General features: G+C 39.8%; 1 protein-coding gene across 1 annotated transcript in view; it reads right to left on the bottom strand.

Annotated features, from left to right (window-relative positions):
- Positions 1-20,999, bottom strand: part of DOCK2 (dedicator of cytokinesis 2) — a 156,287-nt gene that overhangs the window by 28,127 nt on the left and 107,161 nt on the right. Inside the window, exons 30-34 of the mRNA XM_058849002.1 lie at positions 16,321-16,399; positions 8,871-8,971; positions 8,715-8,773; positions 7,431-7,579; positions 2,098-2,183 (exon numbers count right to left, since the gene is read on the bottom strand). Of these exons, the coding sequence (XP_058704985.1) occupies positions 2,098-2,183; positions 7,431-7,579; positions 8,715-8,773; positions 8,871-8,971; positions 16,321-16,399 (474 nt within the window). The remainder of the gene's footprint in view (positions 1-2,097; positions 2,184-7,430; positions 7,580-8,714; positions 8,774-8,870; positions 8,972-16,320; positions 16,400-20,999) is intronic.

Raw genomic sequence — 20,999 nt, 5'->3', positions numbered from 1 at the left:
CAGAGCTGTGAACGTTCCCTGACTGCACAATGAACACCAAGACATCACATTTCTTCCCAATACAAGCAGAAAAACATTGACATAAACCACAAGCTATTGCTGGGTCTCACCCAAATACATACATAACTTCAGTCACTAAAGAAAGGTGAACCAGAGGCCACATAAAGAACTACAAAAAGAACAGGAAAGAAGAATTCCTGTCTCTTGAGGCAAGATTCAAAAAGTTGTATTGCTCAGCTTTATACCGTAATCCCAATAAAAAGGATCACAAAACTTCAGAAGATTTTTTTACCCCCAGGAGGGAGCAAGAAACCTTTGAATTTTTAAACAGAGCTTGAAAAAAATAGAAAATTTTAAATAAAAAAAATATTTGCAATAAAGCTGGAAAAAAAACAACAGCATGGCATGGGGAACTGGAAAGCTGCCAAGTGCCATTTCCTGTTGTGCCTGTATAGGAACTAAAACATGCCAGAACTCAGATTCTGAGCCTGAGGACAAGTGGAATGGCACAAATTGTGTTCATGGAGCTGCACTGATTCTCCTGCATTTCCCCAGGCAGGGCAGCTTTGTCTACTCTGCCTGTTGAGAACAACCTCTCACCTGTCCCACATCCCCTGGGCACTGTCTGGGACAGGTCACCTCCCCTCATGGGCCACACTCATTCAGGTCTAGAGACAAATGCAAGGCAGTGCTTAATTAAACTTCTGCTGAATGTGTTTAGTTCATTATTATGGGCATGGAGAAACTCCCAGCAAGCACCAGTGTGGGCAATGTTGGTTGCAGAGGTGAGCAGACACAGCAAACACTGAGTGATGCTGAATATCTGCCTTCAGGTGGCACCTGGAACTGTGCAGGAGTGCAGCCAGTTCTAGGAGATCAGCTGATGAAAAATGAACAAATGAATAAATGAGGAGGCAAATTTAACTGGGTCTCCTTCCAGCTGGAACAGGGATTTGGGGACAGAGGCTTGGGATCCCTGCTTTGAAAGGTGTAAATGCAGGAAGGCTTGAACCAAGAGAACAGCTCCTACCAGGCAGGTCACAGCCTCTGCTTCAACACTCCATCTACAGGTGCCATTCAACAAAATCTGGAGATAAGATGAATTGTCATCTTTAGAAATGTGGAAACTTTGAACTTGAGGCTTTCTAGAAAGTGGGACAGTACCGAGGGGAAAAGGCAGATTTGTCAGAGCGAGAAGGGGGCCTTGCAAAGGCAGGAGATGAAAAGCTCTGCACTGTGTTTGATGACACTCCTTGACTGCACTGCTGAAAGATGGGCTTTAACTGGATAGTGCCACTTTCCAAGAAAAGCACTGGAATGAAAGAGCAAAGTGCAAACAAGGCAAGCAAATAATGTTACACAGCTCAGAAAGAGTGAACTTCAAAGGGTCACATACACAAGATCTGAGGAAAGTTTTGCTTTTTGCATAGATAAAGTCTCAGTTTGAACACTCTCTCCAGCTTTAAGGCAATGCAGTGTTTCAAACCAGATGGAGACATTTTAGGAATGTCCAGAAAACATTCTGTATGATAAACTAAAACACTGGGGTTGTTTACCCTTAGGGAAATCCTGAAGGAAACTAGACAGAAACATTCAAATTTGATAAAAGCTGCTGAAAAAAGAAACAGAATAAATCACTCTTTATGTCCCCCATGTGTGTACCCAAAGCTTTCATGGTTCATCTGATGAGAGATGTGACTTTGCAAAGACTGCTACCCCTACCCAGAGATACAACCCACACAGGGCAGCAAGATTTGAGGAAGTAAAACATGACATCACAAAGCCTTATTTAAATTCAGACTTGTCTGAATAATCTCTTGGAGACCAATCTAGATATGTAAAAATGCAGGTTAGGTATAACTTCTTCATAATTTAGCAGAAGCACAGAACAATGAAAAGCAACCAGGAAAATAATTTCTGTGAGCAAAACTGCAAAGCAAACCAGGTGTAGTGAAGCATTATGGTATTTCCAGTCCCTTCATGAAAAAGTTGCTAAGATTCTATTTTGGGTAAGGTTACCAACCTGAGAAATGGGAACAATAAGATAGAAACACATCCTGAAGGCATTTGTTCTATTTATTCTCATGCACTACTTACATGGACTCAAACAGCTGCATGTAGTGTTCATCCCCTCGTCCTCCTTCCACCTCATGATCCAACTTCAAAATGATTTCATTTTCAAACTAATAAAGAAAGAAAAATCAAAACACTGAGCAGCTATCCAGAGGTCAACACATTTCAACAGGGCATCAAAAATGTACCTTTGTATAATTATGCCACATATTCCCAAAGGTTAAATTCTCGGCTATATTCTGGTCTGGGCTTTTAGCAGGGCTGAAAGCCTGGACACAGATTTTCACAAAGCTCCCCCTGCACTGGGCAGGTGAGACACGAGCTCAGAGTCTGTTGCAGCTATAGACAGTCTTTGTCCTGATGCAAACAACTGCACCCTGTTCAGAAGGTAGGAAAGATCCACCTCAGGGTTCTTGACAAGCCATTAACACATCAAGAGGCACAGGGAGAGCATTAGTGGAGATCTACACTGAAATAAAGCTCAGATGCTTTACATAGATCTAATTATTAAAACCACTGTAAAAATGACAGAATTCATTACTGTGCTAATGCAGCAAGTTTTCACCTTCTTTGATACAAAATTTCACACAGTTGTCAGTACATGAATAATTCTGTTTCTCCCTGGAGTGTTTCTGTGTAATTGAGAGTTTTGGCAGGCTGGGATCCAGATCATCCCAATCAGAGAACTGGAAGCCTCTCATGGTACAAAGAATTGCTGTAGTATTTCAGATGTGGTACTTCCAGATAACTGCAATGCAAAATATTTCACCTTATTTCAATATATCCTCATCAAAACATTCAGCTCTGAGCTGAAGCCAAGCCAGGGCTACACAGAGGAAATCAGTCCTTCCTCTTAGAGCTCCAAGCAGGTCACACATCTCTTCAGATGTTTTTTTAGAATTTCTTCAGTTTTAAAGAACATGACATTCTAAATTAAAATATGTTACTAGATGTACTTCCTTCAAGTAGGTCATGATTCAAACTCTCCACCCAGAAAAATGATTCATCATTTTTCAAGAACAAAAAGACGAACTTTCCCTGTGTGTTCCTCCAGTGTCCAGCCCAGATCTATTGGTCAGCCTGATCCTGCCAGCCACTCTCGAGGCAGAAATTAAAGTGGCTCCTGCTTCTTTCAAGGAGCTTTGAAACAGCATCTTGAGCAGCCAAACTTCTCCACTGCTCACACCAAGAGCAAAACCTGGGCTCAGAGCAGTGGCAGTGCCTGCTCTGGAAAGGGGCAGGGAGGAAGGAGCCATTTCCACCTCTTTGTTACTCACAGGTTTTGCTGCTCCAATATTAATTCTTTCTCTGTAATTAGAATACAGATGGAAGATTGTCTATTGAACAGTACATGCTATACTAATATTAGAGAATAAAGAGCTATCACTGAAAAATAGCTTAACAGAAAAAAGTGAAATTGCTCTGTCTCATCCTGGCTGAAATAGAAGTTTAAAGGGCTCTGAATTCATTTTTATGTGCAAGCAGGATGTGTATTAGTATTTAATGTGGGTAACACAGGTGCATGGCAGTTTGAGAAGAAGGAAATATTGAGCAAAAACATCCAATCCAGCCATTTTCTGTGGGCTTACTGCAGTAAGACAAATCAGTGAATATAGTGCAGGTCGAGCACCAGGTAAATCCACCTCTTAAATCCTTCCTAGTACTTATTCAGCAGGTAGAGAATTGATTACTTCTCAAAGAGGCAATAATTTCACATTCCTGGACCTGAACAACAAAACTCTTCCTAAGCATCTTTCCTGCAGTTTCTCAACAAGCTGCAAGAAGAGAAAAAATCAGTTGCTTGGATCAAAACAAATAAAAAAGTTGGCAGAAATATGGAATAAAGTTTTAATGGTTCTGTGCAACAAAATTAAGCCCTGGGAAGTGTCTTTCTCCTCACTTAAACAGAGTGTGCCTAATTGTCACTGGCACCAATTTTAAGCTTTAAACCCACCTGCTTCTCTAATAGATCCAGGGAATCTCCCCAGTTCTGAGCACACCTCGATACCAAAGCACAAAACACGCCCACATTTTCCATGTGGATCTCTCTGAAGCCCCAGGCTGCAGAAACTCAGCCTCTGCTGCTGAGATCACATCTGAAACCCTTACACACAACCAGATTTGAAGAGTTGAGAGAAAGAAATGTGGCTGTTTAGAGCAGGTAAATCTCCTTTGCCAGAGGAGCTCTGTGAGGACACCTCAGTCACTCTGAGTCACCTGTGAGAGCTCAGAACAACAGGAACCAGGGTCTGTCCCCTAGCACAGGGTGTGGAAAGCCAAGCACACAGCAGCAGCCAGCACTGATTTCTGACCCAGCCCCACAGCAGCCAGGAAAGGAAAGCAAACACAGAAAACTTCCCCAGATGGCTCCAGCAATTGGCAGAACCCACGAGAGACACTAAACTGAAAATACCAAACACAAACAGAATGATTTATTTGAACAAAAATATAAACACAGATGAATTAATCTTTCCTAAGCCAAGTTAAATCCGCAATGTAACTCAAATCCATGTTTATTTAAATGATATTTTTATTTACTCTGCAAAGAGCTAATTTTCCTTGTTTGTTTGTTTGTTTATTTGTTTTTTCAAGCAAGCATTTTCTAACTCCTGGCCTGAGATCACAGTTAGAACAAGAAGGATGAGGTTGCTCACTTGATGGTGTGTCTTCCTTTGGGAAATCTTAATAAAATGCACAATCTGATCTTTCAGGGAAAGGAAAGGGTTATCAGCATCTGGAGGACTTTTTTAACCCTGTGTGTCCAACACAAGAGCAATGAGCTTGTCCCACATAAGCAATGAGCTTCTCTTTTTATTTGAAGGAGGAAGGGATCCATTTACAGGACTGAGTCTCTCCACAGACACTGAGATGAATAAATTGGCTTTCCAAGATTCCCAGCTCTCTGAGCTCATGACAGGCAGAGCCTCAATAGCTAAAATTAGTAGATATTAATGGCTCCCTCTCTACATCTTCAATTAGAGTTAAAATTAAGAGTTTATGTAACACTGCTCTGGGTGAATGGAAATTACATGTGCAAAGCAGAAGAAAGGATTGCAAGAAAATATCATATGGTGTCCTACACCTACATACAGATTCCAAGCCATTAAATAAATTTGTAGAGCAATTCATTCTTGAGACAACCACAGGTGGAATTTTGTTTTCTCTGGGATTAGACGATTTCCTAGAAATAGCTAAATAAAATAAAATTCTTGGTTGATAAATTTCAATGACTTCATATCCTTACTGCCTGTATGTTGTGTGCACACAGCAGGAACAGCCCCCAGCCCCAGCACATCCCCCTGTACCCCCAGAGCACAGCCCTGTCCCAGCACAGCACCAGGACATGTTAACTGAGACTGGAATTTTGGGAAAGGTTATTAAATTGTGTTGGAGGTACCAGACAGGCTCTGGTTCCTGTGCTGGTACAGGCTCAGCTCGTAAAGATGTTTCTGCTTGTGCTTTTTCCCCCCTCTTCTCTCATTAGAGAAGATTAGATTAGAAATAAATTATTTATTTTTAAAGTTCCACAAAATTATGTTTTAAGTGAATGTCATTCTGGGCTCCTGAGTGCCCCAGGCACTCTTGAAATAACATGTTGTCATTCTCAAAATTTTATACTAAAGCTTAAAAAAACATCCTTTATATTACTAAATGTCAATTTGCAAATGAAAATTGCCCACTACCAAATCCTGGAGTTAATGTGTTTGTGCATCCAACAATTATCCATTCATATTACTTACGTTCTCCTTTAAATTAAGGTGGTAACAATTTTAAAACATAAAACTTAATGTGCCTTTCCTTTAAAATATGCATTTTAAAAAACTTACCAGAGTGGCTAAACTTACAGAGGCAAGTTTTTTTTATCTTAATTACCTCATCCATAGCAAAGGAGGACAAACCCCATGATTCTTGATGAGCAAATGATCACAATTCCTAAAGCAGAACATTAGAGCCCAATGAGACTCAGCTGCTCAATTATGAGATAGATTTTGTACCATCTGATGAAAACTCCCCCTTTTCCTTAAGCTGCAATAAACCCAATGTCCTTGTTCCTTGGCACTGTAAAATACCACCTGAAACTTATTTTTATGGCAGGAGAAGTGATTCAGTGGGCACTGGAGTGCCTGGCCTCTCCCAGGCTGCTGCTCCTGGTGTCAGGCAGGATGACTGATGAGTTTTCAGGATTCCTGGGTTCTACAGATCTGTGTCTCTCCCAAGAGATGAGGTATAAGCCATGAGCAGGAAAGCATTTTTAAGAAGGCAAATATAGGACTATCAGGACATAGAGGGAACAGATGCACAGAAACAAAGTGGTTTTTAATCTTGGCCTTGAACCAAAAGCTTTGCACTGTGGAATACAGACCAAAATGGAAATTCCATCTGCTCATTTGTTCCACACTTCATTGACACAGAAATGCCCCAAATGATTTAAAGTATTAAACATAGCTGGGTATACGAGATATTTACATTTGCATGTGCCTAAAATGATGCCTTTTTGTTAGTCATTTTCCCTTACATAGACTGTTCTGAATTAATTATCTGTGTAACTACAAAGCTGAATATCCAGTGTATAATTTATTGTGGAGGCAGTGTGCAAACACAGAACAAGGTGAGTCCATGCCCAAAGAGCTCAAGAGAATGGAGATGTCAGACAGGGATGGATACTCCACTGCCCAGGCAGACACAGAGAGCACTGGCAGGAAATTTAGATTACAATTTCTATTCCATCAATCAAAAATATTTCACAGTAGTGACTTAAAAATTCTTTTTCCTTTTCAAAATGACTGCCAAAAACACTCCAGGAATTTCATTTCTTCGCGGTGATTATTTTTAATCACATTAACAATTTAGAAAAGTTATCTGATAAGAATTTCCTGCTAAGTTTCCTGATAAATCTGATAACATATAATTAACTATTCACTGCTACTCCTGTCAGGTACTCTGTACTAAAACCTGGAAGTTTTACCTTACCAGTATCTTTGTCACAAGGAAGGGGAACAAGGAAATATTTAGATTATAGAGGATCCCTAGAGGTCATTTAATTCTACCTCCTACTTAATGAAGGGCTGACTTCAATGTAAGTCTTGCTGCTGAAAACCTTTTCCAGGAAAATCCTGAAAACTTGGATTAAAATCCTGTGATTTCCTCTTTGCTGTTCCATTTGTTGCTGTCATTGCAACAAGTTTTGCCTAAGTTGAACTAAGTCACTCTGGAGATCCTACACTTGCTGTTTCTTTGGTTCTTAATATTTGGGATTTCACTTTGTGCAAGCAGAAAAGCTCACTCCACAAACATTTACCAGAAATACTGAGCACATGACATTTAAATGCATTTTCAAGCAGAGCACTTGTAATTACCTTTTTGAATTCTCCTGTCCTCTGATATTCACACAGCATCATGTCAAAGAAAATTGGGATCGTGGCTTTTCGTAGCTCAACTTCTGGGATAAGAGTCATTTCCAAGATGGGCCCAACCATCCCCGGAATAAAGCAAATTTTATTCTGGCCTGGAACAAAACCAAAAATTGAATATTTGAGGAGCAAACCAAATAATTTTAGGAAGACATCTAGGAGTTGCAATCATTTAAAGTAACATTTAAGCTATTTGTGTTGGCCAAATCTTGCAATCAGTCACTTCATTTCTTCTCAAAAGCTGGGGGCATGTGAATGGATACTGTCTCCTTCTAAGGTGCCAGAATGCAGTGCCAGGAACAAGCAGGAATGCCAGAGGAGTTGATATTTTCAGTGAAGAATTTGATCTTTCAGTTTTTGACATCTCCTTATAAACATTTAGAGTAGAAAGTAATAAATTAGCCTAAGAACCTCCCAGATTCTACCAGCAGGAGAGCACAACACGGTGATGTCACATGGAGTAACATTTCTACAAAGGAGAAAACTATTACTGGTTTTCCAAAAATTTCCAGAATCAGGAGCAGTAACAGAAACACCATCCACAGAACTCAGCTGCTAAACCCACGCAGAATTATCTCTCTTATCAGAATTAATTCAGTGCTGCCTGAAGCTTGGAGGAGACAAAAAAATTCTCATCAACAAATGTGAGACTTGTTCCAAACTGAGGAGTGCTCTGAGTCTAATGCTCCTCTCTGATTCGTGCCATGTGAATTTTCAGTGCCAATATGATGCAAAAATTTTCCAAGATAAAACAAATATTCTACCTAAGTTCAGTTAATAAGAGATGATCCCAAAGGAATTAATGAGAAACTCTCAAAGGAGGAGCAGCAGAACCTGGCTGGATGAGAAATGTAAAAACTTTTTTGGAATTTTAACCCAAATGGATTCCAAATTTGAGTCTCCAATTTGCTGAATTGTAGGTTCAGGCTGAGCAGTAACTTTCTCAGGGAAAAGTCATCCAGTGTCAATCCTACAAAAAAAGGTTTCTGAGATCTGATTTCAGTCATGTTTGAAATCTGAGAGAAGGTTGTGAGTTCTCTTTTAAATACAAACCTGGCAGTAATCCAACTGTATCTTATGTTGGCTGCAAGCTTAATCACAGGAGTGAAAACATATTTTAAGTTCAAATAGCAGAGATATTTACAAAAGCACTTCATGTCAGATATTTTTCAATGGAACAAACATTATGTGACAGATTCAGTTGCAGTGAAGCTCAAGTTTGCTACTCACCAAGTTTGTACCACATGTCACGGATAGCAAAGCCAATTAAACGTCTCATATCTCCATATCTGGGAGGAGAGGAATAGGAAAGGTATTTTTATCATTACCTTTTTTATCATTTTACTAAAAATTAAAGATATTAGCTAAAGGATATAGTTTGCTTACTTGTTCTGGATTTTGTTGTATTTTGCATGGGAAAAGTTTTCTAGCTGTAGTGAATCTTGAGTAATAAAAGCCACAGCCAAATGAAAATAGTTGTTCCACAGCTGTAAATTGAATATAAGGAAATTATAATAATTTTGAGGAAAGCAGGAATAATATTAAATGATGCATAATGCAGAATAATTTATGAAACCAAATGATGCAAGCAATATGAGATTTTTATATTATGCAGAGATGTACATCATTAGTATTATGCAATTAGCAGAAAAGCAAGAAAGATGAATTTTAATAACCACTACTACACATTTGCTCTTAATAACAGAGCAGCTGAATAAATATTGCTAAAAAAAGATTCACATGAGATTCATTAGCCAACAACATTAAACCCTGAACCAAGCAGGACTGGGGGAACACGTTACATGGTGGTGGATCTTAAACTGGAGCTAAAGACACCGATGTAATTACTCTGCATTTGAGCACCACTTCAAAAAGGCATCTCCTGCCTCCTCTTCGGATCCTAATTCAACCATTGTATGAAATTCCAGTGTAATTTGTGAAGAGCTCTCCACATGAAAGAAGGACAAAATACATCCCTAAGTAACAGCTGATAGTAATGAGTCTGTACTTGAAGGAGACAAAAAGCCTCTGTGCTTACAGTGCACAACCCTCCATTCCTGAAAGCAAACTATCTGTTCCACACTTTTCACACACTAGAAATGGGAAGGGAAAAGAGAAACTTCCCTAGGAAACACAAATTTAAGGAAGGAAATACAATTTTCAGAAGCTTTTAGACAGTCAGCAGCAGCTTTAAACACTTAAAAATGCAGCTGTAGCTAACAGCAGTGCTAGGGCTCAGCGAGAGAGCAGAAGGCAATGGGAAATGTATTCAGTGGTGATTTAAAGGATGGAACAAAACATGGGACAGAGCTCTTCATTTTGGATGGTGCTATACAAGCCTGGGTTGGGAACCCACATTAAACAGCCTGGAAACAAAATGCTCCCTGAAAACTTAAGTGGTTTCTGTCCTCTGTAGCCTGGAAAACTCTGGTGTGCAAACAACCAGAAAAAACAGATCCCAACACACAAAACCACACCCAGAACCACAGACATTTCCCGTAATAAATACAATTCTCAAATCTCCTCTATAACTTGTAGGTGATCCTGCTGTTAATTTATGTAATTTATGTTAATTTAAATTATATTAATTTATCTGCCCAGCAGAGCTGCTCCTTCCAAAGCCCTTGGAGGGCTCTGTGTGTGCCTGAGTGAGCAGAGCTGGCCCTGCTGCACACACAGCTCAATTCTGCAGCCAGTTCAGAGCCTTGCTCTCAGGACAAATGTTGGTTTTGCCCTGAAAGGCCTCTTTTACTCTCTCCCCAAATATTTTAAGAGATTATTTTGAGCAGTGTGGAGCTCTCGGCCCCTTGAGAAGCCGTGTTTATTGATGTGCAGGGCACACACTCTGTACGTGTCAATTATAGCAGTGAAATGGAAAATTTCTCAAATTGTTCTAGACTGTGGGGAGAAAAATGAAAGTTTATTCCTAAATGGTCTCTTATTTAATTTAAAAGCTCCAAGTTCACTGCCACATTTGTCAGAGACACACCCTAAAGACTCAATCTTATTTATAAAATACTTGTCCCTCCATCCTCAGAGTGCCCCAAAATGGCTGAAAAAATGGGATCCTTTCCCTTTCAATACCATATTTAAATTAAGGACTCACAAGATTTTAAACACTGAAACTAACTCTAAAACTCTACGAGACAAAGTAGTCTCTCTCTAAAGTAAAATAAAATGGAAACAGATTTAAAAAATGCAAAAATTATTCTTATGAGACATGTTTTGTTTTCTCTTATCCCCACAATAACACTCCAAGGTGTTTCGGACATCTGTCGAATTGGAAAATGGGGAATTTATTTAGAAGGAAATTTCCAGCCATCTCACAAAGACGATATTTGGTAGTTATCCTAAAAATTCACCCAGGAATAAAGGCTGCAGCCTCCTCCTTCGTACTCTTCTGGAAGCTGATATTTTCTAGTGGAAGGATCAAATATGAACTTCAAACTCTGTAATTTGATAATTTTCAAATGTGCAATATTATATATAATAATAAAAATATAACATCTTAATATTTTCAGTAAATTAATTCTAGCTAAATTTCCCAGTGGTTTCATTCCCTATTAACCTCTGCATTGTTTCTGCAATGTTTGTCACTGTCTTACATAGATTTTTTGCAGTGTGCATTTTTCCCACTGAGGGTTTTGATTTTGGGGTTTCTAAAAGAAGATTTTAACATAAAAAGCTGCATAATTCTGTTTGTGATGTTAAAATATATTTCATTACTGCTGAGTTATTAATGGAGGATAGCTCATGCAAGAAGGGTAGGAAAACACAAAAAATAAGCATTTTCTTTCAGATCAGACTGACATTAGATTTTGGACTATGCCTTTTATAATAAATTTCTGTGGCATAGGTGATTAATATATGAATTATAATCGCTGTAACAGCACAGATATAATAATCCTTTCTAATGCCCTGTAAATGTAGTGCTAATGGAGGGAAGGGAGGGGGGAGCAGGAATCAGAAACGCTGCATTTCCAGAGCAGAGGCTCTAGAACAGCTGTGCCCAGCACAACAAAATGTTGGGTTTGTTCTGTGCCTGCCCCAAAGGTGCCAGAGCTGCCATCCCCAACCAGTGACATTCCCAGAGAATCCTGCACAAAATCCATGGGAAATCCAGGGGCACCAAGGGTGGGTGGGTTCCTTCCCTGCATGGAAACTCCTCCTGCAGGACCTGAAACCAAGGGTGATGGAGCCAGGAGGTGACAATGACAGCAGAGTGCAGATGCTCTGTCCTGGACAGAGGAGACACCTTGCAATGCCACCAGCTGCCAACAGGAACAGAAATGTCCTGGGATTGTCCTATTTACCACACATGACATCTCAGCCAGCTTTTGAGGATGCCATGAATGCATTGCATGAGTACAGAAAATCACAGTTTTTGTTACAATTAAACCAAAGACACCAGGGTGACTTTCAGGGAACACTTTTTCAAAACTATATTCCACAATTTTAAAGATTTTTGTTTGTTTGTTAAGCCTCTTCTGAAAAGCCCATCTCACCTCCTGCACCCTAAATCCAGAATTTACCCCTTTTGATGGGCAGCTGTCCTGCTGCCCTCCAATAGCCCAGCTGCAAAGCAGTGGTCTGCACATGGTGTCCAATCTTCACATTTGAAATTTCAAATCCCTAAAGAGCTGTTGATACGAACCAGCAAAAATTGCAATATTGCAACATCTTTTAAAACTGGATGTTTTGCCAATGGCTGAATTTCCCTTGTCTTTAGCAGGAGAAGCTGATAATGAACCCTACACTTCCAGAGAAAAGAAAACATCAAAGGCAGCCCACAACAAATCCTCTTACTACTGCCCAGCCTGGTCCTGACGGGGGCACCGATGAGTGGAGGTGGTGAGGACACCGGATGCCTGAGCTAAGGGAATCCTTGGGAATATTATTTTGAAGAATATTGAGAATAAAGAAACAAAACAGATGGAAAAGGGAAAAATAAGCAATTTGCTTTCACACTGATAAGACTTTTTATTGACATGAAATGCAACCAAGAAGTGAAATGAGCAGTAAGACCTCGATTGTCATGGTCTTCAGGGGACAGTCTAACCTCAGACCTGCTTGCCTTTTTTTCTTTCATCAATATATCTCCTTATGTTCTCTCCACAGGGTCATCCTGAATACAGACTCTTGAGCTAGAATACTTTCCACAGTTGCAAGCCTTCAGATTTTCCTTGCAAGCTCTGAACCTGTAAGGACACCTGCCAGCTCAGCTGCTCCTGCTCCACACGCCAAGGCAAGAGCTGCTACACTGCTTCAGACAGGAGAACTGCTGAATTCATTCCTCAGAATCCTGGAGTGAGCAAATATTCCCTGCCTTTCTAGATAACCTGTTTCAATATTTAACATAACCTCTTTATATCTAACATAAATGCAAGAAAAGAACTTGTTTCAAATCCAGAGACATGAATAGAATAGAAACTGCTAAATATTGAGGGGTTTTACCTATGCCAATAATTCCTGCTGAAATTCCAGATTTCTGTGCATTAAATCCTCATGTTCCAGTTTATGTTCAGTACTGAAGAATGCAGAGTCATGCATTATGCAAGATTCTGTCCCTGTTTGTACTGTAGGCACCATGAATATTGGGAGCTCTCCTTCACTCCTACTTCATGGGTTATTTTTGGTCAATCACTTAATGAAATTTCACTCTTTTCCCTCCTAGAAAATTATTTCCTCTGGAGCTAACAGCTTTGTTTTATCAGCACAACAGTAAATATTCCATAACAGAAGCCTTCCAGGCAGAGCTGGTTTTATTGTGCTAAGTTTTGCTGCGTGCTGACACTGGGGAATCTCTGCAGGACACAACCTCCGAGTGCCACTGCCGTACTGAACCCATCCCTTGTGCACTCTGTGCAAACCCAGGAAAAAACCAAAGCAAGGAAAACCACCCCCTCACCCAGCAGGCACAAAACCTCAGATATCAGATGATTTTTTCACCTCCAAGAGCAAAGAGTCCCAAGCCCAAGGCCCGCTGTGGTCCTTGCTGCCTGCCCCGTGCGATGACAGCCTGGGTGTCAGAGTTCTGGGATTAGGGAAGGGCTCCCTACCAAAATGGGACAGTGAACCTGAGTGATGACAATGCCAAGGCAGGAAATTTAACAGCTCTTCACTGCTGTGCTGGGCAGGGGGGTGGGATTTTTCTCTCTATCCAACAGCCTCAGCACTGAACCTATGGCTTGAACCTTAAGGCAGTGCTGAGGTCTAAACCTGAGGACTGGATCCCCTCTTGATCAGACACAGCACATCCTTCCCCAGGCCCTAAATGGAAACACCTCTTTCCCTTCTACCCAAATAAATAAAAAAAAAGCAATTTGCTTTGCAAACCAGAAAGAGGCCAGGAACCCTTTTTTTCCCCATTTAGCAAGCTCAACCAGAGCTGCAAAAATTTTCTTCATTTTATTTCTATAGATTTAAACCACACTTTTTTTAGATGCTCAATTGCTTCACAGTTGACTTGTTTTGTTTGCTTTGGTTGTCTACTACTGATTGCCATGCAACCACTCAGCCAAGTGAAAATCCTCAGATCTATTTCCCTGTGCTTTATTTAGCTTTTCAAATTTTTCTTTTAATTAAGACTTTGCTTCAGCTCTTAATAATCTGATCCAAAAACACCATGCTACAAACAGTAAAAATCATGCACTTGTTTACACAGAACTTAAAAGTGTGGCATCTTTTTATTTTAAATAACATTTTGACTGATTTGCATCTCTGCTCTCCCCATTCAGCTCCTCCTGCACCTGAGGGTTGGGATGTGTGGGGCTGCCTTTGCTCCTGGGCTGGAGATGGGAATGAACAGCCCGTGTGATTATCAGGCTGCAGCTCTTAACAAACAGGAAAGCTACACTCTTCCAAATTTTCTCTCAAATCAAAATAGAGAAATCAAGTTTCTTTGTTCCATTCTCAATTTTTGATAGGAATGTAAATAAAAATAAAAATATAGCTACATAGCAGCTATACTGTAAGGTCAATTATTTTATAAAATACGGGAGTTTCTCATCTACTTTGAGTTAACCACTGCTCAGGTTTGCCTACAGCCAAGATATATTAATACAAATATATATATAGATATATAGATATATACTGTGGGAAATCAAATTTAAATTTCTAATTAATGCTATTAGACAATGTGCTTTGCCCTATTCAGACCTATTTTACTCCAGTAGCAATTTTTTAAATAGGTATATTTAGGAAACTCTTGGAAGGTTTGCAGAGCTTTTATTCATGAAAGAAATGTAAGGTAACACCTTGATTTGTACTTTAAAGTCTCTTATGAAGACTATAAGGGTATTACAATTCTTTATAGGGCACCACTTATTTACTATAACATTGTTTACCTTACTCAGAGCCTCCAGATATTTGACAAGTCATGAATAAAAGAGCATTAATGCATCCCCTTGAACTACAAGGTGCAGTGTTGAACTACAGCATCCCTGGTTGTTTGATAACACTTTGGAAGGCACAGAATTGCCACAGGAAAGAGCTGAAATAAAGGCTCCAGATCAAACTGCTGCTTTCATGTTTGCAAAAGGCAGTGTACACCTTAATAAAACTTTGACAGATCCAGTCTTTATAGGCTGTGTGGTTTTGGTATCCTGCAGATGGTGATGCCTTTCAGGCCTTTGTTATCTGATTTTAAAAATTACTGACACATGGTGCAGTAAAAAGGGATCAAGTGCTGCAGAAACAATAGGTTATAAACTGCTCATTAATAGAGCCTAAGACAGATTATATCATAAATATGTCAAGGGCCTGAGAGTTTCCAACAGGGATATTTACTAAAAAAATATATTTTAAGTCTGTTGGAAGAAACATCTTTCATTGTGATTCAAAAATCTTAATTAACATTACACGTAAATACCTTTTTATAATCACACCTTTTGAAGGTAAAACATTTTTAATGAAATAAAGCAGGAAAAAGCTCTACATTTCCTGCTTGAGGTCACTGTAACTGAGTGTGAATCTTTTACCTTTCTTTTCACTACTGTCTTTCAAACTTCCTGGGTAACCACTTACGTGGCTCCTCCACAGCTCTTTGGGACCAAGGGGTTTTGTGTTGAGGACCAAGAGACCAATTCCCAAATAGTTTTTAACATAAGTGGAATCATTTAAAACAGATTGAAAGCTGTGAGATGAACCATAAAATATAAAGCCCTGAACTTTATGTAAAAGGTGAAACAGAATAACTTCACACACCATGATCAGGCAGCACTTAGTGACGAATCCTGAATCTTAAAGTGTATTTACATTTTAATACCAATTTAATGAATGTGAAAACAAGAGATATGTTCATCTTTATCTAAAGAAAGCCAAACATAGTAAAATGCATAATGAAATAATTCACTTGAATCATTCACAGAATGATATTTAACGAACAAAAAAAGCCCAACTACTCCTAATTAAAAGTTATGACAGAAAGAACTAATAAAAATAAATAGATGAAGATAGACTTGTCAGGGAAGACTACAAGTGAAAAATAAATTCTAAGTGCTAAAGACTCTAGGAATCAGCAAAGTTAAGCTCTTTATGTCCTACATCCATAGCACTGACATGGTAAAGGCTCCATGTGTTATGTCTGAGATTGATTTTCTGAATTCACTTGGTTGGCTAAGAAAAAAACCGTATTTTTCTGCTTGCTAGTCCTGAGCAGAGTTACAGAAGAAAATGCCCTGGTTGGGTGCCTTATCATAAATAATGAAAGCCCAGTTCTGATGTCACATGGAAGATGGTCCAATCCTGCCCCACTCAAATGCACAGCCCGTCTGGTATTGTAAATATCAGCACCAGCAGGGCTCTGGCAGACGTGTTAAAAACCCTAAATACTTACTTGGACTTCAAAATCCATGTTCTCCAAAAATTTCTGGTTCATTGTCTCTGCAAATTTGTTGATGGCTCTCAAGAAGACCCTAAAAAAAAGAAAAAGAGAAAGCAGTGATAGAGATAAACAAATGTGACCTCTGGCAGTCAATACCCACTGGGTGTGATACTGGTGGGAGCACATTTGGCACTGAACACTCTGGGAGCCTCACACACAAACACAGCGGGTGACAACCTGCACAGTGGCACAGGATTGATGGTGTTACCCATAAAAATATTAATACAATTGTCAAAAAGTTTCTCCACCTCTGCTGGAGAAGTCAGACAATAGAATTTTGTTTCCCCTGCTGCATACTCTGCTGCACTCCTGAGAAAACAGAGTAATTCTTTCAAATCCGATGCCACCTTCTGCCAAACCCGGATCATTCACAAGGGTGGCATCACCTCCTCTCGGGGTTTGATGGCTGAAACAGCTCCTGTGCTCACATCATTAATTAGGAGCTGCCACTTCAAAGACATAAAGTGCAGCTTTCAGCTTCCTTACAGGTGGGGAGGGCAGGACAGCAACTCTGCCCACCTTCCTCCCCAGGAACAGAACCAGGTGGATTATGCACACATTCCAAAGAGTGAAAATACACATTAGTTTATAATTATTATACCTTATTACATTATTATATATTTAATATTAATATTAAAATATTTTACAGTTACTTCTCCAAAGAGTAAGAGCACGAACATTTCTCCTCCAGCCTGAAAAGCAGCACCTATTTAAGCTGCTGATTAATGCAGCATGTTTAAGTCATGTTTCTAAAGCTAATTGCTTTGTCTGACTTCCCAGCACGGGACATTGATAAAACAAAAATCAGTTGAATCTTTAAATATTTATAAAGTTTATTTTAATAATTCAGTTGTTTTCAAAATTGGAAATTGACTGAAAGTGATCATTTGCCTTGTTTCATAGGTAATTTTTAAAAAGCTATTAAGTGGAAATATTTCTATGGAAAACACTGTAGGGGCAAACAGAAAGATGAACCCAAGGGAAAACCAATCCTAACTGCTAAAATATAATGATTGGCTGTCAACCAGATATTCCCAGGCAGGAAAAAAATATAATCTAATAGTTATAACAGCCAGGTCCAGAAATCCCCACCATCTCAGTGATTAGCAACATCAGAGAAAGCAATAATTCATTAATAAGGATTATCAGGAAAAGATTAAGACACAGCAGGATATCCATATGTTACTGTGTCTTTGTGCTGGATTCTCTGTGGCGTTTTGGTGTCCCATCTCAAAAGGACAAACAAATAGAAAAAGAGAGAAGAGAGAAGAAAACAAACAAATAGTTGTGACACAGAAATGATCTGTTCAGGAACACTGACAGAGGAGGGAAGTGACAGGATCTATAAAATCCAAAATACTGTGGAGATGAGAGACTGAGCACTCACAGCTTCTCAGGGGAGCACCAGAGAGCCCTGAACACAACCAGGATGTGCAGCCAAAAGAAGCAAACCCTGCGGTGACTTTGTGATGCCTGTATCCCAAATCACCTTGTTTCTGTTACATATTAAGTTCTGCACCTTTAGGACTGGTTCTGAGAGCAAAGGGGGGAAGAAGAAGCCGCAGTTTGTGCTGAGAAAGAGCCCTCAGTGCCCCCCATGCTGCTCTGGCCTGTGCTGTCTGCAGCACGGACAGACAGCGGGACACAGCTCTCCTGTGCTGTTAGTTGCTTTTTAGTTAGCTGAGGCAGAGAAGTTCCCCGGATTTATTTTTTTTTTCCTTTTTCTTGGATCTGTTCAAAGCTGCTCTGGACTGAAAACCCAGCCAGACCCCGGGAGCTCACGGCTGTGGCCACCGGGGCCTGGGCCTGGGCACTTTCCAGCACTGGAGGGACTGAGGAGAACCTGAGTGAGCTGAGCTACACCCATGGAAAGGACTTTTCTGGATTTAACATCTCTTCAAACAGCATGAGGTTTTATTGTTTAATATTCTTCAATTTCTGTTAAATAAACAGTTTTTTTCCCACTTTTCTCCAAGGAAATCTTTTTCCCAAACCAGTTTGGGGGGGGCCCCACTTGAATTTGTTTTCTAGAGGGACCCAGTTTGGAGGTTTTCTCCCAAATCTGCCCTGAACAAGGACACCCAGGTTCTGGATTGATCTTGTTCAACTCTGCAGTTCATTGCTATGGGATGCTGCGAATGTCTGAATTTTGTACTGGCTCAGAAGTGATCAGACACATCAAAGACTAAACTGAAGGGAGGACAATTAAATGCCATTGGTCACTGGAGGCTGGTAGAACACAGCAAACAAGCTCTGTGGTTACACTGGTCCCCTGGCAGCCCTCTGTGAGCCACTGGAGAAACAGAACAGTTGAGAAAAGGAGTTTTAGTCTCATCACAAAAAAATAAAAGATAAATTAGAAGGGATAAGTTCAGCTTCTTAATGAGAGAGGTAAAGCAAAAGTTCAGCTTTTGGCAAGCTTAAGACAGGGAATCCCACTTAACCACTGAGCAATCATCCAAAGGAGCTCTCTGCTTCATTAGAGCAGTGACTGGCTGGAACAAGATCCCTTCTTGTGGGTGAGGCTCTCCAGGAGGAAAATGTTCTTTAGAAAAACCTAAAAAAGAATTTCTTTCCATCTGTGTGACACTCCCCTGTATTGCTGATGGGATCAAGGAAATTCAGTAATTATGCACGTTGTCACATCTTGCCAAGTCCTTTTTGCTGAGGTGACCAGAGGGACGCTGCAGGAGCTGTGGCAGGGGGAGTAACAGATTTCTGATGCTGCTGTGTCACTCGCAGCATCATCCCACACACTCAGCTGAGCTTCCTCCCCGTGGTCCAGGGCATCCTCTGATCTCATCTTCCAGCACTGGCTCAGCTAATCCTGCCAGCTGAATTAAGGGGCTGATTTGTCACAAGCCACGTGGCATCAAATCTCCTCCAGCTCAAGAAATGGAATTTTGCTCAGTGCTATCACTTGCAGGCTGTCAGGGCTCTGCTGAACACCTTGTGCACTCTCACAGGGCTGCCCTGTGCCCCCACTGCCATTTCCCAAGCTTTGCCACCTTGATGTGATCAACTCCTAAATGTGATTCCTGCTGAAAGCTGTCCCACGCTGCCCACAAGCAAATAAACACATTTTTCCCTAACGCTCCACTCACATGGGGACATTTATCTCCTCCAAGCTGCCTGATACTTGACACAAACAGTTTAAATGCTGCAAAAAAAGGGGATTCTAGGAGAGTGATTTATTTTAGGCAGCACAAAACCCCACACAGCTTGGCAGAATCAAGACAGATTATTTGTGTCATCATCATCATCATTATTCTACTTCCAAACAGGACTTTTAGGTCAAGGCCTTTTTGGTGTTCAGTTTTCTGTAGCTCTGTATTGCTCTAGACCCTTGGATTTACAGTTTATTACTTGCCAACTCACATAAGCAAGTTCTTGAGCTCCAGCTGCTCAGGGAGAACATTTCCCATCACTCAGAGTTTTTGGCTGGAGCAGGAGGGGGTGTCTTCTATTTCTGAGGCTTTTTTAATTCCCAAATTCTGTGCATTTCCACACTGCTCTGACACCATGGAGAAACACATCACCTAAATATCCAGTTTAGGCAGACTCTGGTATAATCTGGTGCTAATAACTTTTCTTGCTATAAAAAAATCCCACACTATTCAATACTTTACCCTTTAAATGAAAATATCATTCAAGATAGAGTAGAAATAATCATAGCTTAAACACACATGAAATTTATTATTGGAAATCTATTTCTTAATATGAATATATTACTAGGTATAATAAAAAATTTTGTGAAGATTTGTGGTTTACTTTTAGCCATATAGAAAGAGCTCAAGGACACCTAAGAAATACTGAGGTATTTAATGTCCTGTAGAAATAATGGAAAATATTAAAAATATTTACAGGTTTCTATACAATATAATTATATGTAAGCTGTCTTCTGTAAATATCCCTTTCACTCTCAGAAATATTTTTATCTGACAGACTGGAATGACACATTTTTAGGGAGCATGCAATATTTCCAGGCTGTCAAGTTCCAAATATTTTCATGCATTTGTATTTTGCCTAAAGGGTGTATCTATTCCTGTCATTGGGAGTCACTTAGGCACTAGGTTTGAATGCTATTCCTGGCTCCTGCCAATGCCTCCATCATTTCACTGTCCTGCCTCAGTCTCCACTTTCACCAAAAAAAGGGCATTAATTAAGTAGTCACAAGTATGAAAATAAACAGGTACTTGTAAAACAGTGTGAAATTTTGATTAAAAAAAAAGAGAAAATATAATTTTAAACACTAATTTTTAAAGACTTAAATTAAGTTGTTATAATTTCAATTAATTTTAATGAAACAATAACCTTCCTACAGACACTTACTACAGAATTTATTTCTCATCAGTTTAAATAATTGGGATCTAAAATTGCTGAAATTCCTTTACCCACAATAACCTCAATGATATTTCCTGAGTTTATGAGGATTGATGTTTCTAATGTACAGCTCATATAAAACTCTTGGGCCTGAAGATTTATGGAAGATCTTCAAAGTCCAAAGTCTCTGGGCTAGATCTGGGTATAAAAATGCAGGGTTTTGGCTTAGGACAGCAATAAAATTGTCATGGTTCAACTGTTCCTGTTTCCTCTCTCTCTCTGAATTTCCTGCTGCTTCTGCTTTCCTT

Source organism: Poecile atricapillus, chromosome 13 (assembly GCF_030490865.1).
Source record: "Poecile atricapillus isolate bPoeAtr1 chromosome 13, bPoeAtr1.hap1, whole genome shotgun sequence".
NCBI classification, from domain to species: Eukaryota; Metazoa; Chordata; class Aves; order Passeriformes; family Paridae; genus Poecile; species Poecile atricapillus.
The sequence above is the reverse complement of the archived record's forward strand: the minus strand, read 5'-3'. Positions and strand labels throughout refer to the sequence as shown.